The 23,745-nt window shown below is 40.4% G+C and overlaps 1 protein-coding gene across 2 annotated transcripts in view; it reads left to right on the top strand.

The window, feature by feature from the left end:
• ANK3 (ankyrin 3) overlaps nucleotides 1–23,745 on the top strand; it is a 290,556-nt gene that overhangs the window by 142,303 nt on the left and 124,508 nt on the right. For both annotated transcript variants that reach the window (XM_077823435.1, XM_077823434.1), the window contains exons 9-16: nucleotides 802–900; nucleotides 6,550–6,747; nucleotides 8,974–9,072; nucleotides 13,980–14,078; nucleotides 15,628–15,726; nucleotides 17,482–17,679; nucleotides 18,544–18,642; nucleotides 19,417–19,515. In XM_077823435.1, the coding sequence (XP_077679561.1) occupies nucleotides 802–900; nucleotides 6,550–6,747; nucleotides 8,974–9,072; nucleotides 13,980–14,078; nucleotides 15,628–15,726; nucleotides 17,482–17,679; nucleotides 18,544–18,642; nucleotides 19,417–19,515 (990 nt within the window). The remainder of the gene's footprint in view (nucleotides 1–801; nucleotides 901–6,549; nucleotides 6,748–8,973; nucleotides 9,073–13,979; nucleotides 14,079–15,627; nucleotides 15,727–17,481; nucleotides 17,680–18,543; nucleotides 18,643–19,416; nucleotides 19,516–23,745) is intronic.

Genomic DNA, 23,745 nt, shown 5'->3' with positions numbered 1-23,745 from the left:
TGTCCCAAAAAAGGGAACAAGTTTAGACTGACTTGTTCAATTAGTCATATAACCTCAAGGCTCCTATCTACTCTATAAAAGATAGATGATAGTTTAAACCGAATTTTACAACGTGGGTTTAAGACATTTTGCTCAGGGAGTGTGGACCAGTCAAAAGCAAAGTGATGCCATTTTAGAATACTATTTTCAAGTCTGAATAATGTGTTTTTCAAAATGGGAATCTCACACATTTGTCTGGTCCACACTGACCAAATCATGGACCTGATTTTCTAAAATGTGTGCATGTCAAAAATCCACGTATGGAATGTCTAATTTGTACATGGAATTACCACATTTGGACACACAGCTTAGGAAATTGAAGGCTGTTTGTGTATGCCGTCATGGTAAATACATGCACAAATTAGGTGTGAAATTGTATGTGCAGTTTTAGAAAATCACATTCAAAGGGTCTTTAGTTTAAACTCATCATGTGCTGAGCCTATTTTTAAAAACAAGTTCAGCGAACACAGATTTATGTCGTATAGCTAGGGTCTGAATTACAAATTGACCATACAGTTCTGCTGTTATCCTAGATGTATACATGCAAGAGCTGGATACATAATGAAAACATAAAGAATATTCTGTTTGGAAATATCGTGTCGTTTGTGGAATAAATTATTCAAGGAATGTTATTTGATCTGTTGTATTAATTATGCATTACTCTCATATTGTTAACAACACTCAAAAACTCAGTGCAATAATGCATACTTAAAATATGAACAATATTTGAAATTAACGGCTTATGATTCTTGTATTCAATAGGACGGGTTGACACCTCTCCACTGTGGAGCAAGAAGTGGGCACGAACAGGTTGTGAAAATGCTGCTTGATCGTGGGGCCCCCATTCTATCCAAAACCAAGGTAAATGGTATTGTGCACCTGTTGACTAGAATAATCTCTGAAGGTTCTCTGAATGTAATTATGTATATCTTAGGTAGATTAAGTCTCTTGTGATAAAGGTACAGCTTCATCATAACTATTTAAAGTAACGGTGTTGGAGACCCTCCAAACTGAGTGTAGTTTGTAGTGTGCTTATGTGCATGTATCAGACAGTATGTGTTGTTCGTGGACATTTAATTGAGATAGTTTTGTATATGGGAAAAAGATTCCTTCTGAGCAAAAGGAGCAATATGGTATATACTGGTCCTCAGAATTCAGATAACTAGAAAACATTTGCTTCCATGGGACTGTTCTATACTGCACACATACAGACTATATCTTTAACTTGTTCCAAAGGTACCACAGGGATAAAAGATAAAAATGTAGTAAAGTCTCTTTGCAGAGGTAGCTGTACTTTGCGGAGCTGTTGGTTCATTACCAAGTTCTTCCATTTCCTATCTCTACACTTTATCAGAGCAAATCAAATACATTTCTATCCTTCCATAAGGCTGTTTGTGGAAATTTAAAATCATCTTCATTGGAGTGGGCAGCCTACTTCAAATGCAGGGGTTCCCATTAAAAAGTTAGCATTTGCCAACCCTTGCCATACAGTGGCAACTCAAGCACCAAAGTTACCTCTGATTTTAAGTCAAGGCATAGTAACTGATTTTTTAATGACACCACTGTATGTCTCCTCCTCCTTTTGGGGAGAGAGAGAGAGAGAGAGAGACTTTTGTCTCCTCCTTTTAGAGCAGATATACTTGGGTGGAAAAATCTGTCATGAAAAATCCTGTTGTACTAGTGCAGCTTGTTGGAGCCCCTCTCACAGGATCCCTTATACACAAACATTTCTCCCTACATGCCATGCCCCAGCACATTTCCTGCTTCTGTCTTCTCCTAACCTGTCCTATTCTCTCTCTCTCCTCTTTTACTTGCCTGTAGTGATTTTGGGGTTTCCTTGATTTTTATTTTTAATCTTTTATGTTTTTTCTTGTTGACCTGTTTTGTTTCCGGTGGGATATATTTGTCACGTGGCCTGGACTAGGGTGTGGTGTCACATTTTGTCTGCTCTCCAAGGCAATTGCACATGTGCTAGGATGGCTAATCTGATGTCAGCAGAGGAGAGGTCCTGCACATCCTCTACATGTGGAATTTTTATTGACTCCCAAAGCCCTAGGCTTCCAGCCCTATACATAGGAGTACCTCCCATTGCTAGTTACAGTAGGGACTGCTGCATGATAAGGTAGGAACACAGCCAGCTTTCAAGGAGCCCTCTACAGCTTTACCTGGAACACCTTTATATTGGGGGAAGGCCATGTAGCTTTCCTTACACACACTTTTCTCCTCTACTGAGGGCCTCTTCTCAGGATTAGTTTGACCCACCTTTCAGGGGCTCTTCCCAATCACTAGTGGTTCTGTGATTTGTTTAATGCAAACACCTGTTATACCCGCATTGCTTTATTTTTTCATCATAATAATACAGTGACTCTTCTGAGGAATTTTATCACTTCTTTGTGGTATAAATTGCCATTACTTGTCATTATCCTGAAATTCAACTAGCTTTTTGAATACTAGTTCAGTAGTTCTTTAATCTTTTCCTCTTTCCAGGGTGTCCTTCAAACTTAAAATAGTGGTTTCAAAAGATGAGAACCACAAACCTTCCCTAAACCTCATTATCTTGTATCAAATAAAACATATCAGAAAAATCAGAGGCTATGTTGCTGGATTTAAAGTAATATAGCTGCATACTGCAGACGCTGGCCTAAAAAGTGTTTAAATAACTGTATTCAGCAATGTGGCACCTAACGCTACAATACTAGACAAGCCCTAGACTAACTAAGCTACATATTAAAAAACAAGTCGCTGAAAGCCCATGCTGTCACACGTGTGTAACTCATAAAGTCATGTGTGTAAACAAGCCAAAAATGGCTGAGAACTTTAAAACTGAACAGTAATAGGCCATGAATCACAGTGATGATTGAATCTGATGATATTCTAAACAAAAAGAATTCTCAACCATGCTTGTAGTTGTTTCTGTCACTTCACACTGACTCAACAGACATTCTTGACTTCAGAGTGATGTTTGGGGGTTTTGTGTGTGGTGGTAATGTTGTTGTTGTTGTGTGGGTGGTTGTGTTGATTTGTGTGTAGGGGGAGTTGTTTTGACAGTTTTGTGTTAATTTGCATGGGTGATGAATGATGGGGGTATGCGGGTGTGAGGGGCTGTGTATATTTGGGGTTACTGTATGTGCTGGTTGTGTTATGTGGGTGGTTTTGTTGATTTGTGTCAAGGGAGGTTGTGCTGGGAGATTTGTGTTGATTTGTGTGGGTGGCCATTAGGCGCATGGATGTGCCAGTTGGCCCAAGTAATCCACCATATGTGGAGTTTCCCTTATACAAATAATTCAGTTGTGACATGAAAATTATCTGTAGAGTAAGGGTGGTGATTTGTTGAGTTACCTCTAATATCACAATAGTCTAGGACTCTTGGCATGGCATAGATAAATGCCTTACTGTAGCTGTATACCATAGGTGTAATTTGTAAAGTCAAAATGGCTGAGAACTTAAAAATTAGAAAGTAACAGACTGTGAAACCATATGATGATTCAATCTGGTGATATTCTTAACAAAAAGAGCTGTTTCCATCACTTCACACCAACTCTACAGGCATGCAGTGACAATCCTGAAATCTTATTATATAGAGGCACATAAGAAAAAGTGAAGAAAAAAATAGAAGTTCTGCTGCTTAGGCTTTCTCTCTGATATGTTAATTTTGACAGAACTTGTGAGGTAAACTGAGAGGCAGAATACCATTGAATGACATTCCGTTGGCACTTAACTACAGTATTGTCCTCTGGAAAAAATACTGGGCTCAGTTCTCTTCTAATCAAGTCAGAACTTCCTCGAAACAGGACAAATCTTTTGGAAAGAATTTTAACTTTTACAGCTTTCAGATGGCTCACAGAACTCTTTCAGAATAACAAAAAAGCCTTAAGGCGGATCCATTAAAAGTTATTATTATTTCCTAGTAAAGATTGTTGAGTACATTGTAGGCCCTTTTCACATGATTACATCCTTAATTTTATTCATGTGGGAGGCACAATGACCTAATGGACAGGACATGGGACGAGAAGTCAAGAGACCTCAAATCAAGTCCTGACTTTGCTGATGACTTGTTGTGTGAGACAGTGGGCAGGTGACTTTGCCTCTGTATACCTGTTTCCATGTTTTTTTTAAAAATGAAGTTAATGAAACTCCCCCTACCCTTTGTAAAGCAATTTGACAGCTACAGATGAAGGATGAGCTATGTAAGAGCTACATGTCATTATTTTAACTGACTCTAAAAGCCATTTGTCTTTGCCACTCAGTGGTTTGCTATAATATTTTGATCTCTCTGGTCTTTTGCTACTTTTCTTCTCAAACATCATATGACCACAACCTCTTAGTTTCTGTTTCTCCTCCCAGATTTCAACTGAACTCCTTGGCCCTGTATGTTCTCCTTGGCAGTAGGACCCCAAAATGCTCTTTACAAACATCAGTGAATTATGCCCTACAATGTGGCTGTGGTAGAGAAGCATTTACAAGTGGAGAGATATGGGCACAGAAATGTTAAATGGCTTGCCTGGGATCACATAGCATATCTATACTGCAATAGAACCAGGAATAAAATATGTTCCCATTTGTGTGCTTTAACTACAAGATCATCGTCCATCATCCCTCTGGGTGTCTACTGCTGAGATTCTTTCTTATCCAGTCCCAACCCCTGGTCTGTGCTGTTCCTTCTGGATATCTGCTGCATTTCTCTGGTTCTCAGACCTTTTCTCCAGATTCTCACCAACTCTTCCACTTAGATGTGTTCCTTGGCCATCTCTGCTCCTATTTTATAATCCACCCTACCCTCCCTCAGCTTCTGCTCCTCATATCTGTTTGCTGTATTCTTTCATCTTCTGCTGACCCCTTCCCACATCATTCTGTGTTGTGATGGCCACAACACTCCCTCCCCCATAGCTGCCTCTGAGACTTGGAATTCCTTCTGTGTATTCCAAGTTATCCCCATCCTATTAAGTTATACAAGGGCAATTTATTCACTCTTGTTGTTAAGATAATAAACAACAAGAAGAAGCTGCTCATTTTGCTATTTAACAGAACTGTGTTGAACCCTCTTAGTGACTTTTACTGTAAACAAATAGCTTAGGGGAATTCTTTACACCAGCCGTTCTCAGCTGTGGCCCAGAAAGCTTAATCACGTTGCACTAACTCTACATTAAATATTTTCCAAATACCAGTTTTCCATGTAAACAATTCCTGCTGAGGTGTGGCATGACACTGGGAGAGGCGCCCACAAAATAGTCTTACTTTTAAGATTTGGTCCAGTCTGAGAAACCCTGCTTTTATACATTAAATATAGTTTAAAATGATGTCACTCAGCTAGCCTGTTTGCTTTCACTTTCTTCTACATTGCTTTTAAAAACATGTTTACTTTGCATTTCCTCCTTTATTTATACCTTTTGTCATTCCTATTATTGTACGGTCATGTTTTTTAAAAACGGGGGAAAAGCAGTCCTCAGCTTCAGAAAGTCTATAAACAGCCATTGAGTAGTTACACTGGTGCTTTGCTTATGCTAAGCATGGTCACATGGGGGCACTCCATCTGTAAAAAAGAGTTTGATTTCTTCATGGTAATAAGGATGGTGTATTTTAGATCTAAAAATCATATTTCGCCCATTGGTATTAGAGTATCACCAACGTTACTTTTCATTGTAGTAGCAGCAACTGAACTGGAATCAGTTTTTGTAAAAATATAATTTAATACTGATTAAAACTTTACCAAAGATTTTTGACTTTGGATTGATCAATCTAAATCATTAAATAAATCAAAGTGAAGAAGGTGATTTTAGGTACATTATCTGATTAAGGTGCCGCGATGCATTCATCCAAAAACGTCTATTTTGCTTCTGTCTATTTTTTCTTGTTTTAATCCTCACACCATGAAATGGAATTAGTAATTCAGAATTCTATCTGAGTTATTTCTTTGTATGGTTTGCGTGTGTATATATAAAAGTACACTGGTGCTTCCGTTTTGTGAGCAGTATAAAACATATTTTCATCACAACTGTTGTTCATAAAGATGAATGTCCAACAGGTTTCTCCATAGAAAACATGGCTTTTCAATGCTTTTCACTCAGCCAAATCCTGAGTTTTTACTTAGGGCGGGTCTGCACTAGAAACTTTTGAAGTTTTAGTAATGACCATTAGGGATGGCGGTTTATGACATTTCTATATTGTTAAAAGCCGAGTGTAGGTACTGTTATATACTGCCTTAAAAGTGCTTTGGCCAATACAGTGTATTTCACTGAGGGAACCTGTATAAGCTGTATCTACTCTAGGAGGGGTTGCTGATAGATGTTCGCTGGTATAGCTATGTTGGCAAACATTTGCTAGTGTATACCTGATCTTAGCCTTTACTCAGGCAAACTCAAAGTTCCATGGGAATTTTGCCTGAGTAAAGACCTCAGAAGTTGATCCAGTGCACTTAGTTTCTATATAATGCAGTGTGGGATTTCTCATAACAAAGGAGCTTGTAAAGCTTGAAATGTCTGTCCATTTCAATTTGTTTCTTTTTATTTACAGAATGGTTTGTCTCCATTGCACATGGCAACACAAGGAGATCATTTAAACTGTGTTCAGCTTCTGATTCAGCACAGCGTGCCTGTTGATGATGTCACTAATGACTATCTGACTGCACTGCATGTTGCCGCCCACTGTGGCCACTTCAAAGTTGCCAAGGTTCTCTTGGATGAGAAAGCTAATCCTAATGCCAAAGCACTGGTGAGTATGCAGTGGATTACTAGTCACAGCTAAACAGTTTTCTAAAGTTGCAGTGCCTAATATTTGAGAGTTATTTTCTGTTGGTTGAAAGTTTACAGGGCCTAACATTCAGTGTAATAATGCTGTATTTGTAGAGTTCAAGAAATGTTACTGTAGCTCTAATTTGATATTAACATTTTTTCTTGTGCAGTCTGTGTATGGATAGTTAATAGTGATTTACGTAATTTCTAGTGTAACCAGAGCCCTTTTGCATTTTGATATTTATTGTGATTCTCTAATTCTGAGTAGAATGAGTGACTGCAATCTTAACTGCTGCAGTTGTCAGCATGAGAGAAAATCTGATTTTCTAAAGATTTGCAAGGAGGAAATGAATAAGTGACATTTAAAATAAAGAGGATATTAGAGTACACAAAGTTCTGAAATTTGCAAAACAAGAATAAGTAATATAACAAATATCCACAGTATTCTTAAGGAGTTTCATCTTTATACTCACTTTTGTACATTAAAAAAACAAACAAACTGCCTTTTAATACAAATAAACTGTTTCCAAATGTGTGTATATATTGTTTTAAGGTGTTCTCATGGCTCACTTTGTAAAAAAAATATGTCTGTATAAATATACCTTTAATAATCATCCTAAACAAATTTGAATTCTTACAGTAATTGTACTGTACTTTGGTGCTGTACTGGGCTCAGGTCAATACTGTTAGGCTGTTGATTTCATAAGTACTACATGAGTTCTGTACAGAACTACGAACCTCTATAAAATCAGGGTCGGTTTGATTCCTTTTTTACAATTGGCCTGATTTACAAGGCTCCTTGCTCTCTCAGCCACCCTCTTCCATATATACCCCTCATCTTACCTTCATTGTCTTTGGGGGAAGGCTATTGTGCTGTGTCTGTCCCTCTGGTGAGTGCAGAATGCCGCTTGGCTTCTAGTCCTATAATATTTATTTTGGCTGCATTCTGAAATTATTGAAGTCTCATTAAATATGTCAGAATATCTTGGGCAGGGTTGCTGGATGGCAGCCAATCACTGGTCTGGATCAGACAGCCATAAATCTCCTTATTCCCCAATTCATTCACGCATAGGGTCAAAATCTCTATTCCAGCTAAGGCACAAGAATTGGGGAGGGAGTAAAAATTATTTTCAATTGAACCTCCTATATTCTGGGCCTCAGAGCAACCTCAGAGCTGTTCTAAGTTGTCTTGTCCTATAGCAGCTTCCTAAGGACCATTATACTAATAAAAATAACCAGAATGCAATGGACTCTGATCAAGTTGCTTCTTCTGCTGATACTTTCATGATGTGCCTTCTATGCTGGGGACCTCAAAAGACAGGGGGCAACACAGAGCTGTTTTGATAGTTCTATGCCACCCAAAGAGCCCCCTTACATCCAGATATTCCTGGTGTCCAGCTTTGTCCCAATTATGCTTCATTTTGCCCATATTCCAGTTCTTTAGTACTAGTTTCTCCTGGTCATTATCCTATATTAATGGGCCCAGATAAATGGAGGCTCTGTTAAAACTTAAGTGGAACATACACTTGCACTGACTGAATGCGATGAAGGCATGTGTTGTACCTAGTGTTATTGTAGCCATGTTGGTCCCAGAGTATTAGAGAGACAAGGTACTTGAGGTAATATCTTTTATTGGACCAACTTCTGTTGGTGAGAGAGACAAGAGCTCTGTGTAGCTTGAAAGCTTGTCTCTCTCACCAACAGAAGTTGGTCCAGTAAAAGATGTGACCTCATACACCTTGTGTGTCTATGAAAGCATATGGCATTCTATACTCCTGTAGCTAATATAGTTAATTTTCATCAGATCTGAGGCCCAATTCAGTAAGCTGTTTTTAAAACTTCTCTGTGGAAGCTCTTTTGATATGTATGTATCAATATTGAAGATACTATTGTAAGCAGCACTTTGCCAGTCTTGGATATTCTGGATAGCTTGTTTTCTTGTTTCACTTGGTTTCTTTCCTGTTTTTACCATTTCATCACAAATAAGGTGTAGTTTTAAATGTGCACTATACAGTTTGTAGAAATATTTTTCTTTAGAATATATTTGTGTTAGTAATATATTTCATGTGAGAAAGTGATCTTATTAAAATTAAGTTAATTGACTCAAAAATAGTGAAAGAAAAAATAGTGACAAAAATAATTAAGTAAAACAAACTTTAGTAATGGCATAGGTGGTATATGAAAGTATTTCCTTTCTCATTAACAGAATGGTTTCACACCTCTTCACATTGCTTGCAAGAAGAACAGAATTAAGGTTATGGAACTTCTCCTGAAACATGGTGCATCTATCCAAGCTGTAACTGAGGTAAGAAGCATTGTTTGCATGTATGACTTGGTTTCTAGTGCCAATGCAGCACTGTTCAATTACATGACACATGTGCATTGATTAACGAATCTACACTATTAAAAGTAAAAAATGATTTTCAGCTAGAGAGGAACAGATTAACAAATGCAAATAGAAATATACTCAGTTGCACTATCGGATCAGAACACCTACATAATGAATTTATTTTAAAATACAAAGGTGATATCTCATCAGAAGAATTGGGGCAGATTTTTAGAAAGGATCTCCATATTTCTGCATGCAGTTTTGTACACAAGGGGTGAAATTCACCCTTGTGCAGCAGGTCAAAACAAACCTTATTTTGAAGGGTTATGTGTAGGGCCCTACCAAATTCACGGTCCATTTTGGTCAATTTCATGGTCACAGGATTTTAAAAATCATAAATTTCATGATTTCAGCTATTTAAATCTGAAATTTCACAGGTTTGTAATTGTAGGGATCCTTATGCAAAGAAGCTGGGGAGAGGGGGTGTCACAAGGTTATTGTGGGGGGGGGGTTGCGGTGCTGCTACTCTTACTTCTGTGCTACTGCTGGTGGCGGTGCTGCCTTCAGAGCTGGGCAGCTGGAGAGCGGCAACTGCTGGCCAGGAGCCCAGCTCTGAAAGCAGAGCCACCGCCAGCAGCAGCGCAGGAGTAAGGAGGGCCTGGTATGGTATTGTCAACCTTAGTGCTGCGCTGCTGCCTGCAGAGCTGGGCCCTCGGTCAGCAGCGCCACTCTCCAGCCACCCAGCTCTGAAGGCAGTGCAGACGTAAGGGTGGCAATACCGTGACCCCCCTAAAACAACCTTGTGACTCCCCTGCAACTCCCTTTTGGGTCAGGATCCCCAGTATAAGAAATGTTGGTCTCCACCGTGAAATCTGTATAGTATAGGGTAAAAACACACAAAAGACCAGATTTCACGGGAGGAGACCAGATTTCATGGTCCGTGACGTGTTTTTCATGGCCATGAATTTGGTAGGGCCCTAGTTATGTGGTTCATAGGCCTTGTGCTAGCGCTGCATAGAGATGAAATTCATCCACGGTAATTCGTGATTACAACTCAAATAGACATCAGTCTGTTATTACTTAGGGCTGCATATGATTGTGCACACGCAATTGCTGGCAAAAATTTTGAGGCCGAATGAAATCACATTGGAAATTTGGTCCTATTTGTGTGCAGAGCCCTATCAAGTTAAGAATAACGGTCACTTGTATAGAAGTGAGATAACTATACAAGGAGTCGAGTTAGAAAAAGGATTAGCTGCTCCATTGAGGAAATTAAACAAGCTACACCTGGGAACAGTTTACCTCCCAGAGCTTTGAAGTATGAATTTGTTTCCATTTTCTAAATTATTCAATGGAAAATCAACCAGTACTTTACCTAAATCACAGGGTGATAACTGGAGCACTTTTCTGCATGAGGATATACTTTCTTGAATAAGGTTCTAAGTAGTGCTTCTTTAAAGGAAGCAGACATATTGGTCTTCCTTAGGGAGGCTTTAAGCAATGGCCCTCACTGGTTTGTACTTGCCAAAGGGGACATGAATCTGACTTTCAGGTCATAGCTTGAATCCCCATCAGTACATGAATGAGAAGCACAGACTGAAACTTAAGCAAAAGAGACACTGTGTTTCTTCTCCTTACTTGTGGCTTTCTAACCGTGAAAATAGGCAGTTCGTAGAACTGTGTGATTAACTGATTTTCCATTTCACTGGCAGTTCAGAAAAATAGGGAGGGAAATTTGGTTCAGGGCAAACTACTAACCAATTTTATTTTTTTCTTAGGCATAGTAAAAAAAATAGTAAAAGTTTCATTTTGAGTCAAATAAAACATTTTATTTGTGGGATTTTTTCACCTTTCTAATAAAAGCAAAAGAAATGAAGGGCTAGGAACTAAAAAACGGCCAAACAACAAGAACAAAAAACCCAGCAACCACAACAAGGAGGAAGTGGTGGTGCCCAACTTATACTCAACAGCACAGTGGTTACGGTACTCCCTTGAGATGTGGAAGACCCGTGTTCAGATTCCCTCTCTGAAACAGGGGCTTGAACCAAGGTATCCACCTTCCCAGGTGAGTGCTCTAACAGCCAGCCTGTGGTGCATTCTAGTGTGGGTCTCTCTCAGACTGCGAAGCTGTTCCACTTTGTATAAAATACTTGAATAATTGTTGGGTGAGAGAGAAAGAAAGAATGACTCTATAGCCTGGTGTTAGTGCACTCAACTTGGAGGAGAAAAACCTGGATTCTGATCCTGCTCCAATGGCTATTTAATTATTTATACAAAATGGAACAGCTTCTGAAGGGCAGACTGAGAGAAATCTGCCCCAAAATATCCTAGAGCCTGGTGGTAGGGCACCCGGTTCAAGTCCCTGCTTCAGAGTGAGGATTGGAACTGAATCTCTCACTTCCCAGGTGAGTGTCCTGATATCGGGGCATTGGATATAAGAAGGGGAGGCATTTGCTGCCTCCTTCTCCTGGGTTTTTTGTGAATGGCACCTAAATCCCTTTGTGGATGTGGCCTGAAAAAAGGAAATGTTTAATTTTCAATAATGTTGAACCAGTTCATTTTGAAACTTCCCAGAATATTTCTTTTTTTTTTTATTTCAAAACAATTTTCTGAAATTGACATGAATTCACGCAATGTTTGGGTTGACCCAGCTAAGAATCTTTTGGCCAAAAATGTAGCTCAGCTGTAGTAATTGGTCTGAATCTAGATGATCTTATCCACAAAGGACTAGAAAATACAGCATAAAATGCTCAACTCCATTAGCTGGTAAAGACAGCCCAGATTAACAAGGTTATCCACAATCCAGAAACAGTTCTTCCAGCAGAATTGCAGGTGTTCTGGTGGAAGAACACTTCCTTCATGTCCTGCACAACCACAACATGGATTTTAAAAACACATTATACTGCACTGGGTCAGGTTTGGCATGGGACTTTCACCACTCGTGGTCTGTCTTCCTCTCTGTCATGAGCCATTAGTATATCATGGTGACCTGTGATGGTGAAGCAGCAAAAGAGGATATTTTGGAGCCACTACATTTGCAGTTATAAGCAAAGATGATTTAATCTCTTACATGGCTATCAGTACATTGGCCAGACAGCTGCACAGTGTTCTTCCCTGGAGAAATCTGAAACCAACAGGTTCTGTCCTTTTGTCAAGAGCAGGAGGACAGAAAAATTTGGTCCCAAATGTGACTTCTCTTAAGTCATCATTATTGTACAACTGTTTATTAATATTGTTATTTGTTGCAGATTCCATACCTTTGTATAGATCCTCCATATTGTTCCCCTCCTCCCCTTCCTTGCCTTTTTTGCACATGGGTTAATTTTTGTGATGAAATTTGATAGATTTATTTTTCTGATTTAAAAAAAAAAACAACCTTTAAAACTTATTTCCTGTAAATTGTTATAAAAGAAGGTAGATAGTAAATAATACAGCTAGTTAGAGCAGTGGTTCTGAACCGATTTACCACTGTGGGCCACATACGGGGTCCACAAAATGTTAGCTGGGCTGCAGATTGAGAACCACTTTGCCCCCCACCTAACCCCCCGCCCCAAATCCCTCTCCTCAGTGCCATCTGCCGAGAGACCCCTCCACAGAGTGGAGCCAGGAGCAGAGAGCTGGGCGTGGGACAGGGAACCTGACCCGAGGCCCCGCTGTTCAGGAGGCACCCAGGACCCCCACCCCCCTGGCTGCCCGGACTCCAAGGCCCGCTGCATGGGGCCGGCGGTAGCCCACGGTACGGCAGCCTGGAGCCCGTGGCCTTTCGCACACAGCTGAGCTGGGCCACAGCTGTGTGCTAACTGGGCAACATGCGGCCTGCGGGCCCTGGGTTGAGAACTGCTGAGTTAGAGCTAGTAACAGATTAGGAGACAAACTTGCAGTTTCCTATTCACAGTTGTGATGAAATGGGGTGGGGGAGTTAGTCACCAAAATCAAGAGATCTTCTGCGATCCAGAGAGATCTGGTACCTCTTTATAAATGATACCCTTCCCCTTGCAGCACAGTTCTTTTAGAAAACATACAGATACTTGCTGATTTCCACCACCGCTGTGCAGCAGCAGCTGTGAAGGGGACTCTGGGGTTCTAATGCTGCTTGGAGAACTATTAACTATTGATTGGATTTCTGATGGGAAATCCTTGGGGTCAGCAGGGGAGTGTGCCCAGGTGAGTGGCTGATCCCCTGTCTATCCCCCCCTCCCCCCCCGATACTGTGGAAGGGCAACCCCACAGGGTTCTAGTGCTGGAAATCTGTGTAGTTTCAAGGAGAAAGGCAATGTTCTGCAGAGCTAGCTCTCTTCCGCACTGGTTTTGAACTCGCCTCCTCTCATGGAAGTAGATGGGTAATGTTGACCAATATGATCAACAGGCATTTTCATTTACTCAGAAAAAAAAATTGGAGGTGGGAGGGAGGAAGGACCATAAATCCACCTTCATTAACCCTGTGTTTCAGCAAGTTACATCTTCATACCAGAAACAATTGTATCCATTTTTTTTCCAGTCCGGTATTGGTTTGTAATAAAAATTTCTTTATTTCCTTTAAAAAATGTTAAATTTATCATAAAAACAAAATTTAAAGTGAAAGCAAAATTTCACCTTCCTCATTAATCTGTAGATTTTAGTGAAATCAAGTATTGCTGAACTAATTACAATGTTTGTTATTTATACCCTTCAATCCTAAATACATATAAAGCCCAATTCTACATGTGCTTAAAGCTAAATATTTGTGTAAGTCTTTCCAAGATATAGGGCTTGTTCAGTCATTTGAAATCAGCAAGCACTTGGGTATATTGATTTTTAAACAATGCGGTGTCCCCATGCTTTGTTCAAAGAAGAAAATGTAAAACTAGTGAGTTATTTTTGCTTGTTTCTTTGTTTGTTTTCAGTCGGGCCTAACTCCAATCCATGTTGCTGCCTTCATGGGACATGTAAATATTGTGTCACAGCTGATGCATCACGGAGCATCACCCAACACCACCAATGTGGTGAGCAATGGCTTTCTTCTCAGTAGCATGGAAACACATTTTTAATGAAGTAGAATCTCTGATATTGGTATTTATTTAAGGGTACAATACTGAAAGGTGTTGACCACCTCTTGAGAGGTGGTCAGCACTCATAGCTCCTGCAGAAGTCAGTGGGAGTTGTGAGAGCTGAGGATCACTCAAGGTTTACAGGACCCTGAGAAAGTTTTGCTTTAGGCCTGATCTGCACTTAAAATTCAGATTGACCTAGTTATCACTGCTGAGAGCCGTAGGTTAGCTGACCTGGTGTAGATGGAGGTAGGGGAACAGAAGAATTCTTCCATCACCCTAGCTTCCACACTGTGGGGAGATGGATTACCTACGTTGACTGACAAACCCCTTCCGTTGAGGTAGGAAGCATCTACACTCTGGCACTACAGCAGCATAGCTCTGGCATTGTAGCTGTAGTGTCCTGAATGTAGACAGCCTTAGTTTTATCCTGAACTGATTATATTCATCTACTTATTTGCTAACCTAAAGAATGAGAACTCACTCACTATAGCTTAACCTAGCACATCTAATTTTTGAGAAGTGCACTTGACTGCTTGAGCGCTGCTCCTCCAGAACACCAGAGGCCTTACCATTTAAGGCAAGTTCTGTTTTTGTCAACAGATTGCAGCAGATTGTCAGGACATATTGCATGTGTCCATACAGCCATTCAAGTGCACTTTTACTGGAGGAGCGCTTGTGCCCTGAGGGTCCCAGGGAAGTGGTGTTTAGGTGTGTACTTGACCAACTACACTCATTGCTTTAGGAAAAAAGAAGGATGCAAATTTACAATTTGGCATGAAAGTCTCTCTTCAAAACAGAGAGATGGACACTGTCGGAAGAGAGCACTGTATATATAGATGGTTTGTTCTGTAAACAATATTAAATTATGCACACATGCAGCACCATCTGTAACTTAGGCAGCATTTGAATTAAAAGATCCAGTGAAGTACAAAAATCAAGAAAACAATTTCCCTCTTGAAATCATTTTGGTTTCCTTGGATATGCATCTTTTGTTAAGCCTTGGATTTATGTACTTAGTAATGATTTTTTTGTGTTCACTCAACTGAGTGCTTGTCAGATCACAACAGACATTTGGGTCATAGGGCATAACGGCAGGGATGTAGAGGAAAATCAGCACATCTAAATACATAAAATTTGCAGTCATTCTAAATGTTTGACCAACTGAGTGGTCATTTAATTTGACATCATTTTATCATTGTAAATAGACTACAAGTGAGCAAGAGCTTTGTTTTCTTTTCAACAAAAGAAGAGAACAGTAATGTACTATCCTATTAGCAGACCGATGCTGGAATAAATTAATTCCCAAAATACTGCTCTAGAGGTCAAATATTGATTTGCTTCCCCATCCTGCTCACAAACTACTCCTTAAAAATAATAATAATAATAATAAAAATCATGTAGTGATTATTTTAAATTGGGTCATGAGGTTTTTTTTACTGATTAAACGTTTGTTTTTTTACTGAATCTTTGACTATGTTTTGCTTTCACCACTACATGTTAGAGAGGAGAAACAGCACTACATATGGCTGCCAGAGCTGGCCAAGCAGAAGTTGTTCGATACCTAGTACAAAACGGAGCTCAGGTAGAAGCCAAAGCTAAGGTAAGGTGATATTCCACGTATAATAAATAAAGGGTAAACTTAGCAAAGCTAGGAAGTTTTGCAAATTAAAGTGAAACATTTTCTTCCCAGCCTCTGGGGAGGGAGCAAGGAAGTCAACCCATGTGGTGGTATTTATATTTTGGTAATGATCTTTTTGTTTCTATTTGGTGCGCAGATACTATGGTGAGTGCACTACAAATGTATAGATAAGGCAGACAGTGTCAAGTTAGTACCAATGGTCATTTTCCCCCTCAGTTTTACTGGATGAGGGGAAATTGTTTTTATTATGTGCAAAACTATCATCCCCGTGCCATAGGCATCTGCTGTCATCTCACAAAGCTTTGCTCTGTGTACATTCAAAAAATAAGTATACTTTGAAAGAGTGCTTCACAAAGAACCCCATACAGTGCTGGCATCTCTGGAACACCTACAAGTCAGATATAGTAGCCTTGCAGAGTGGAAAGCAATGAGGGTTGGACTGCCATGTCACAGTCAGGCAAAAAGTACAGTGATTTCACAGCAATAATAATTTATCTGTAGGAATTTCTCCATAACAGATCAGGTATTAAGGAGTGGGTGATTGAAGTAGGATGTCTCAATTGGAATAAGGTGCTGTCACCAAAGAATGGAGAATTAGGTAAATGTGGGTTGTTCTTAGTCTCTTTGTGGGGAGGAAGAAGGGGAGATGGTGTGACATGGTATGATGGTTTGTTGAAGACAACTGAGATTGCTTGGAACCAAGATTGTGCAATGTGGAAGTGTAGGAAAATGTCAGTACATAATTTACAGAAACTACTAATGAAAGAAGGTGAAATTATCTGGTAGGCACATAGTACAGGGTCACAGACTACACTCTGGTGACTCAATCTATCTATTTGTCTTCGCTGAAAGTAATCTGTAAGGCTCTTTTCAGAGCAACCACCTAGGTCTTAATACAGTGACATTGCTGTTCAGTAATTTCAGATCTCTATAAAAGAACATGGATTTCAGTGCCACATAATTTTTGCATTATTCTGTTTAAAAAAAAATTGAACATAACCAAGTATAATGGGCACCCTTACATTTATTTAAACAGATTTGAAACTTTTTGCCAGTTTTTCTGGAATTCCCCATTATTGAGACAGAGACTATGAAAGGAGTTGCTCACTTCTAAATAAACATAAAAGATGTGTTTTAATACATAAAATGAGGAAATTAAGTGCCAAGGATTCTCACTCCATCCCAAACGCCTTCTGGTGTGATTAGATATTGCAGGAGGTTGTAGAACAGGACTAGATTTGGACTAGATTTGTAAAGGTATTTAGGTGCATAGTGGGGTTTTCAAAAGCATCTAGGAGCCAAAAACTCATTGATTTCAATGGGTGTTCGATGCCAAGATGCTTTCAAAAATCCCACCAAGTGCCTAAATAACTCTCTAAATCGGGTCAAGGGACAGATCTAACTCCACTGTAGCTTTGATGAGGCTCTTATTGCAATATGGCCTGCAATATAATTTCATGGTAAAATGATGCAATGCAGGGACAGATTGAGAAACTTGAATACTTTATTTTCTGTTCTTGATAACATTGTGTGTGGGGGACATTTTCTATAACAAAGCACTTTCAGGCATCCCTTAATCATATGACAGAGAGGAAAAACAGCATTAATAGTTTTAGCCTTGATAGAATTAATAGTCATTTACAATTGCATAACAACATCTCAGCAAATAATGTCCTTATGCAGATTGTCCTGTATTCCTGTCATCTTTATATTTAGGATGACCAAACGCCACTACACATTTCTGCCCGATTGGGAAAAGCTGATATAGTGCAGCAGTTGTTACAGCAAGGAGCATCTCCAAATGCAGCCACTACTTCTGGGTATACACCACTACATCTTGCTGCTCGAGAGGGACATGAAGATGTAGCCTCAGTTCTTTTGGATCATGGTGCATCTTTATCTATAATTACAAAGGTAAGGGAGTTGTAGAAGTGATTGCTCGAGTGCTTTAAAAGGTTTTGTAATAGTTGCCAGTGAATTAGGTGCAGGATTCACATGTGCATACCAAGTGACATAGGAATTAACCACATTCTATTATCTAGGAGGATAACATGTTTTCACTTCTATGCTTGATTTATAACACAGCCTAGTGATAAAAACATATTGATTTTTTTAGTGTCATGGATCAGTTGTTCTCATGGATATCTATAATCTGCTTTGATAGACTTGTCTAATGTTTAAAGGCTAAACTCAGCACATTTGTCTACCAATGCCTATTGTGTGTGATGAACATTGGCTGGCAGAAGTGCAACATGAACTCCAGAGATGGAATACTAATTTCTAGGTTGTTTACATAAGATAGAAACATTTCTACTCTTCCAAACGACAAAATGTCTGCCCTTTTCCAGGCAACCTATGATCATGATTCCATTTGGGCGTATATTGATTTCATAGTGAAAGGAGTGCACAGCTGAAATTTTCACCAAGTGGCGTAGATATGGGTGGTTCCAAAACCATGTCTGGGGCCCCTGGTGACCCGTGGAGCACTTGCTGGTAGTCAGTGGAAAGCTGCTCTGATTACATAGTTGGTTGCTGCTCCTTGTTTTCAGCTGCTTCAATGGGTGTCTGGGCTTTTCCCTGCAAAGAAGAACCTCCAGGCCCATGAAGGCATTTGGAAACAAACAAGAGACAGACTAGCTGCACCTACTATGGTTCACAGCTATGTAAGAGAAGGAAAGGAGTAACGTGATAGGCCAGAGCCACCTGTGTTACTGGAATTGCCAGACACATCTGGGAGAGGAATGTCCAAGGTCATCATGTAGCCTTTTTCTCTTACAGAAAGGGTTTACTCCTCTGCATGTAGCTGCAAAATATGGAAAAATTGAAGTTGCCAACCTTCTGCTTCAGAAGAATGCATCTCCAGATGCTGCTGGAAAGGTAGGACAGAAAAGGCCAACTTTCATGTACATACCCATGTACCATAATACCATAGCAGCTATTTACTATCACACAAGCACTTGCTAATATCCACTACCAAAATTTTGGATTTAATTGAAATCTTCTGTTCATCATCATGTAGCTATATCCCAGTAAGGTCAGCAATCCCATGAGAAATGGATTTTAACATCATAAAGGGCAATACTGTCACTTCTTTCATGTGTCCACCCAGGGAAATAAGAAAGTGCAAAGCGCTTCTTGTCTCCCCTGCTCAGCCAGAGCACAGGGAAGAGATCAGGGGGACAGGACGCTGCTCTCCCATCCCCCACACTGGTGAGCAGGGAACAGGAAGAGCCAAGGCTTCGCAATATGACAGTGCTGAGCCAGCATGGACAGGAAAATGGAATGGATCAATGGTGGTTAACTTACACCCTTGGGCAAAGGGAAACTAGGACAGGAGCTATGATTCAAATTCCCAATTCCTTTCCTGGTCTGCTCCTGGGGCAGTCAGATATGTTCTTCCCCATCCCTCTGACCCTGGGCAAAGTCACGATCTCACCCTAAATAAGCGTGTGAGCAGGGTGTTCACAGACAAGGAACAGCTTTTGTCTGTTCTAATGTGTGTTGTCTCAAAAGTTCATGGAGAATTTGGAGACAGAAATGAATAATATCACTGTGTTCTCACCATATCTAATTTAACCTAATTCTCTGCACTCCTGTGTTTTCACTGATGGTAGTTATAACAATGCTTGTTTGTTCTGCATGTGTTTTTAGAGTGGTTTAACTCCACTCCACGTAGCTGCACACTACGATAATCAGAAAGTGGCACTTCTGCTCTTGGACCAGGGAGCTTCACCTCACGCATCTGCAAAGGTACAAACGTTGGTCAATGTAAGGGAACAGCAGACATGCTTTTGATATTGTTTTTTCCCATTATCTCAGCATTATTCATTATGGCTTCCAGTTACAGTGCACCCTGTTGACCCTATTCATTAATGTCTTTCATCCACATAAGGATCTGTAGGCTCGTAGAATGACTCAGTGGAGGGGGAAAGAGTGGCAACCAACAAATTCTTTTCCCCCAAAGGATAGGGTTTATAACAAGGAAGTAGAATTAGTTAACAAAGTAGAACCCTCAACCCCATCCAGCTTGGGTTTTAATCAGGTACTAGGACCACTGAGTATGGAGCCCATCCTGCCTCCCGCTAGGCATTCTCCCTAACACTGTCTCACATGCAACCACCTTTATATCCCTTCCCCTTAGCATCTGTGCTAAGGTAGGTGGGGGGAAATGATCTGGGGTTAACTCCCTGTTCAGCGGACACCAGGTAATAGCCCTGCACTTTGTCACAGCATCCTTTTAGGAAAAAAGATTAGGGTGAGATTTGTCAGTTTGAGCATTAGTATTCTTCATAAGCATTTCTGTAGCACAGCAAATGGATCTCATTACAGTATTTAGAAATAGAAAAATATAGCCCTGAACAGATTGCAATTTAATGTAGACAAGACAAAGCAAAACACAGCACAAGAATTCAGGTTGGCGGGGAGCACCGGGGGCGGGGGAGGATAGGGGTGATATAGAGAGAGCAACATCTGCATGAATGAGCCTAAAAATATTGGTGTATGAATATAAAACTTAAAAAGGGGTGTGGGAAGTCCAATGTGCCTGAATCCGTGGTGGGCTCTTCTGAATGTCCCGCAGCATCCCTTGGACTCAGAAAGCCCAGGGTAATGCAGTTTTCTACATCTGCCATTTATAACCAGTGTGTCAACATCAGTAAAATAAAACAGGCCTGAAGCATGTTTGGATACTATGGTGATGGGCATAGTCCTAAACAGCATCCCAAACAAGAAATATTGAAGATGAAGATTGTGTGCAGAGGCCAAAATCATATATGCACAAACTACACCTCTTGATTGTCTTCCTCTGCAGTGGGACCAAATGCAGACATGACACAGAAAGACTTTCTGCATGTCTAAAGAGGAGGCAGATCACAGGGGGAAATGTAGTCTCTTATACATCGTATTTCATTGACATCAGGTGGCACCTCTCACATGCCCCCTCATAGCCTCAAGGTGGCCCTGCAAGGAGCCCCCTGCCTCAGTTTTACCTTTAAGGGGCTTCTTCAGTAATGCACACAACAGAACAGTTTTGCAGGCCCTTCAGCCAGGATTCTATTTATTTTCCAAGAAACACAAACCAGAAAGAAAACAACAACATAAAGCAAGTCCCAGATTTCTCTGCTGGAGCCTGCTTGCTCGCAGCAGCCTTTGTACTCCATTCTGATCTGTCTGAGCGTGAGCACACACACAAACACACTGTCCTCTCTACAGCTTCCTACCCTCCTCTATAGGGGAATCAGCTGGTCCCTGCTCAGGTGTTCCTCCGGAGTAACCAGGGTTGGCTGGCCGTCTGTCCCTTAAGGGGCAAGACACCTTGTTCAGTCACATAATGTGAAGTGCATGATGGAAGTAAAGTTAAATAAACAAAGTAACAATGGTAAAGCCAAAAATCAGTAACTCCTATAGGGATGTACCAACACAATGCCCCAGGAAGTGAACTGGGGTGATCTCTGATCTTTTTCCATCCCAGCACAGTGATTTTAAATGCAGCAGTGAAAGAAACGTCCTTCCGCAGGTGACTAGAAATTACTGACCTAGTTTTTGCTGAAAGAAACAAAACTGTCGTAGAGAATGGCTCTCCCACATGGTCACGAACTGTGGCTTCACCAAATGCCAATAGCTTCTGAAGCCCAAACCAAAATGATAAAATTACAGTATAAAGATAACTAGAGACTCATATTAGGTCACCTCAATCACACATCTGTAACCAAATGGGTTAGCAGCTGCCACTTGTGGTTTTTGGTGCTAGCTGTCAGGCTTCTTAAAACACAACATTTGTTAGTATTTTACAGCAAGTGAACCACAGCAATACACTGAGTTGAGCACAAATACTAACTGAAATTAACAATAGCATGCTTATGGCCTTAGGCGATATGCTGTGCAGTCAACTAATAGATGATGTGATCATGGGGCAGATGAACTCCCATTCCTTTTGTAAATTCAGTCTGATAAATAAATGTGTAATGTCGTATAGATCATCATTAGCAACACAATCAGCTTCTTCAACAATTGTTTTAGCCCTGCTGTACCTCTTTAATATTGACCTTTTGACTGTCCCATCAGACTGGCATTACAATATTCACTTCAAAAAGTGATCTGTGAAAGAGGGAATTAACTGATTAGTTGTAGTCCCAGACCCCAGGTGCAGCTAAAAACTGGGATGGACAGTTGCTTCTGACATTGCTGTATTTTGCTCTACGCCTGCTTCTTTTTACAGTGTTTATTCTGGGTCTTTGGTAGCAGCAGTTAATTTGAGTTCACTATTCATTTTGCAATCCTTCTCCTTAATTCTCTTCTCTCGTTTTCAGTTGCCATCTCTGTCTGTCTGTCCTTACGCTTGTCCCTTGTTTTTTCCTGTTACAGTCAGAATAATCAAAGTCTTCCCCCCAAACATCTCCCTTCCCCTGCAAGTCTATTTATTGTGATAGAGTTGGGTCCTTATCATGAGGATAAGATGCAGATTGAGAGTGAGCTGAATTTTTACTTGGATGTTCAGCTCTCTATTTGCGTAATCTTGGCAACCTACAACTTTCAGTTTCACCGAGTAAAATACAGTTATGAACATACGAAGATGCATTTGCAAAAAAGTAATCTCTGCCTTTTTGCAAGATGTACAAAATGCACTGGTTTTCCTTCACATGTTAGAGGCTGGACTTATTTGTGAAGCTATTAGGCACATAACCAGATGTATTTTTAGCTGTTCTATATGATTCTCTTGTGCTGAAAGTCCTTTTTACTCTTTTTAAGAATGTGAACTATTTTTCAAATGAAAATAGAATTTATTAACTCTGTACTTCCTTTTATTTATGTATTGCCTCTGTGTCGGAAGCTTGGCTGTAGGAGGCATGTAGCCAATGGCTAGGAATATGCACGCACTTTTGTGCTCGGTCCATAGCTAGACTCAGAAATGTTTTATGTTTGGCATCAGACTGAGCTGGATGTCCTTGATGGGGTTGGAGAGAAAGGAAACAGTTCTTTCTCTTTGGTCAGAAGGATTGTAAACTGTACCCAGCCAATATTTGATCTGAAGGCTAGTTGCCTTCAGGCGATAGTAATTGGCTTTCCACTCCCTCCTTGCTCAGTGGCGCTAGCTCACTAAAGTCAGAAAAATATTTTTTTTTCACAGACAGTAGTTTTTGGTCCTACAGCTAGGAACCAAGTTCAAGACCCTGGTTTACATTCAGTTTAAACAAGGTCTCAGCTAAACCAGTGTCAACAGCCAGTGTAGAAAAGTTAAAACTGGTTAGAACAGTGCTGAAAATTTGTGTTCTATCATTGACCCTGTCTGTCTCTTTTCTGGGTTAATGCTAACAAAACACTGGTGTAAGCATGCATGCCCCTGTGTGTTCTGTGTTCCGCTTGCACACAACAGTCAGTACCTTGGTTCCTGTGGAGTACTGCTTAGCTACCCCTGGAGGCACAAGCTCAAAGAGCGAATTCACCTCCAGAGGATATGCAGTTTTCAGCCACGAGAGGACTGACTCTGACCTGCTCATCAGGACAGGCAGTCTCATGCCCCTAGGAAGAGCTGAAGCTGTGAAGGGCAAATAGGTGGGATACAGGCAAAAATACAGGAGTTTAAAAATATATTTTTTGTCTGTTACCTCAGCAGCACACAGCAGGAAGTGGAGTGGGTTTCATCAGAGTGTGGGAGGAAGGCATCTTATTTCCGTACACAATGGACAGTTTCTGCCTTTGAACATATCCCGCAATCACTTCCCTCAAGGAAATTATATGAGATCAGGAGATCTAGTGGGAATGGGGAAACAAGTCAAGCATTGGTGCCATTGCGTGAGAGCGTAGATTTTGTGGGTTTCTGGCAGTTGTTCTTCCACTGTGAAAGGGGAACAGGTTCTTCTCCTACCTGAAAAGGGGAGTTGGGTCCTATTTTGAGCTGAGTCCTATTTCAAGCTGGGTTTGTTTCCAAAGCTGGTAGGGGTTCAGGCCCATGTAGTTTGGAATATTCATGGTACTTGCTAT

This window comes from Eretmochelys imbricata, chromosome 7 (assembly GCF_965152235.1).
Source record: "Eretmochelys imbricata isolate rEreImb1 chromosome 7, rEreImb1.hap1, whole genome shotgun sequence".
Taxonomy (NCBI): domain Eukaryota; kingdom Metazoa; phylum Chordata; order Testudines; family Cheloniidae; genus Eretmochelys; species Eretmochelys imbricata.
Note: the sequence above shows the minus strand (reverse complement) of the source record. Positions and strands in the feature narration are given on the sequence as shown.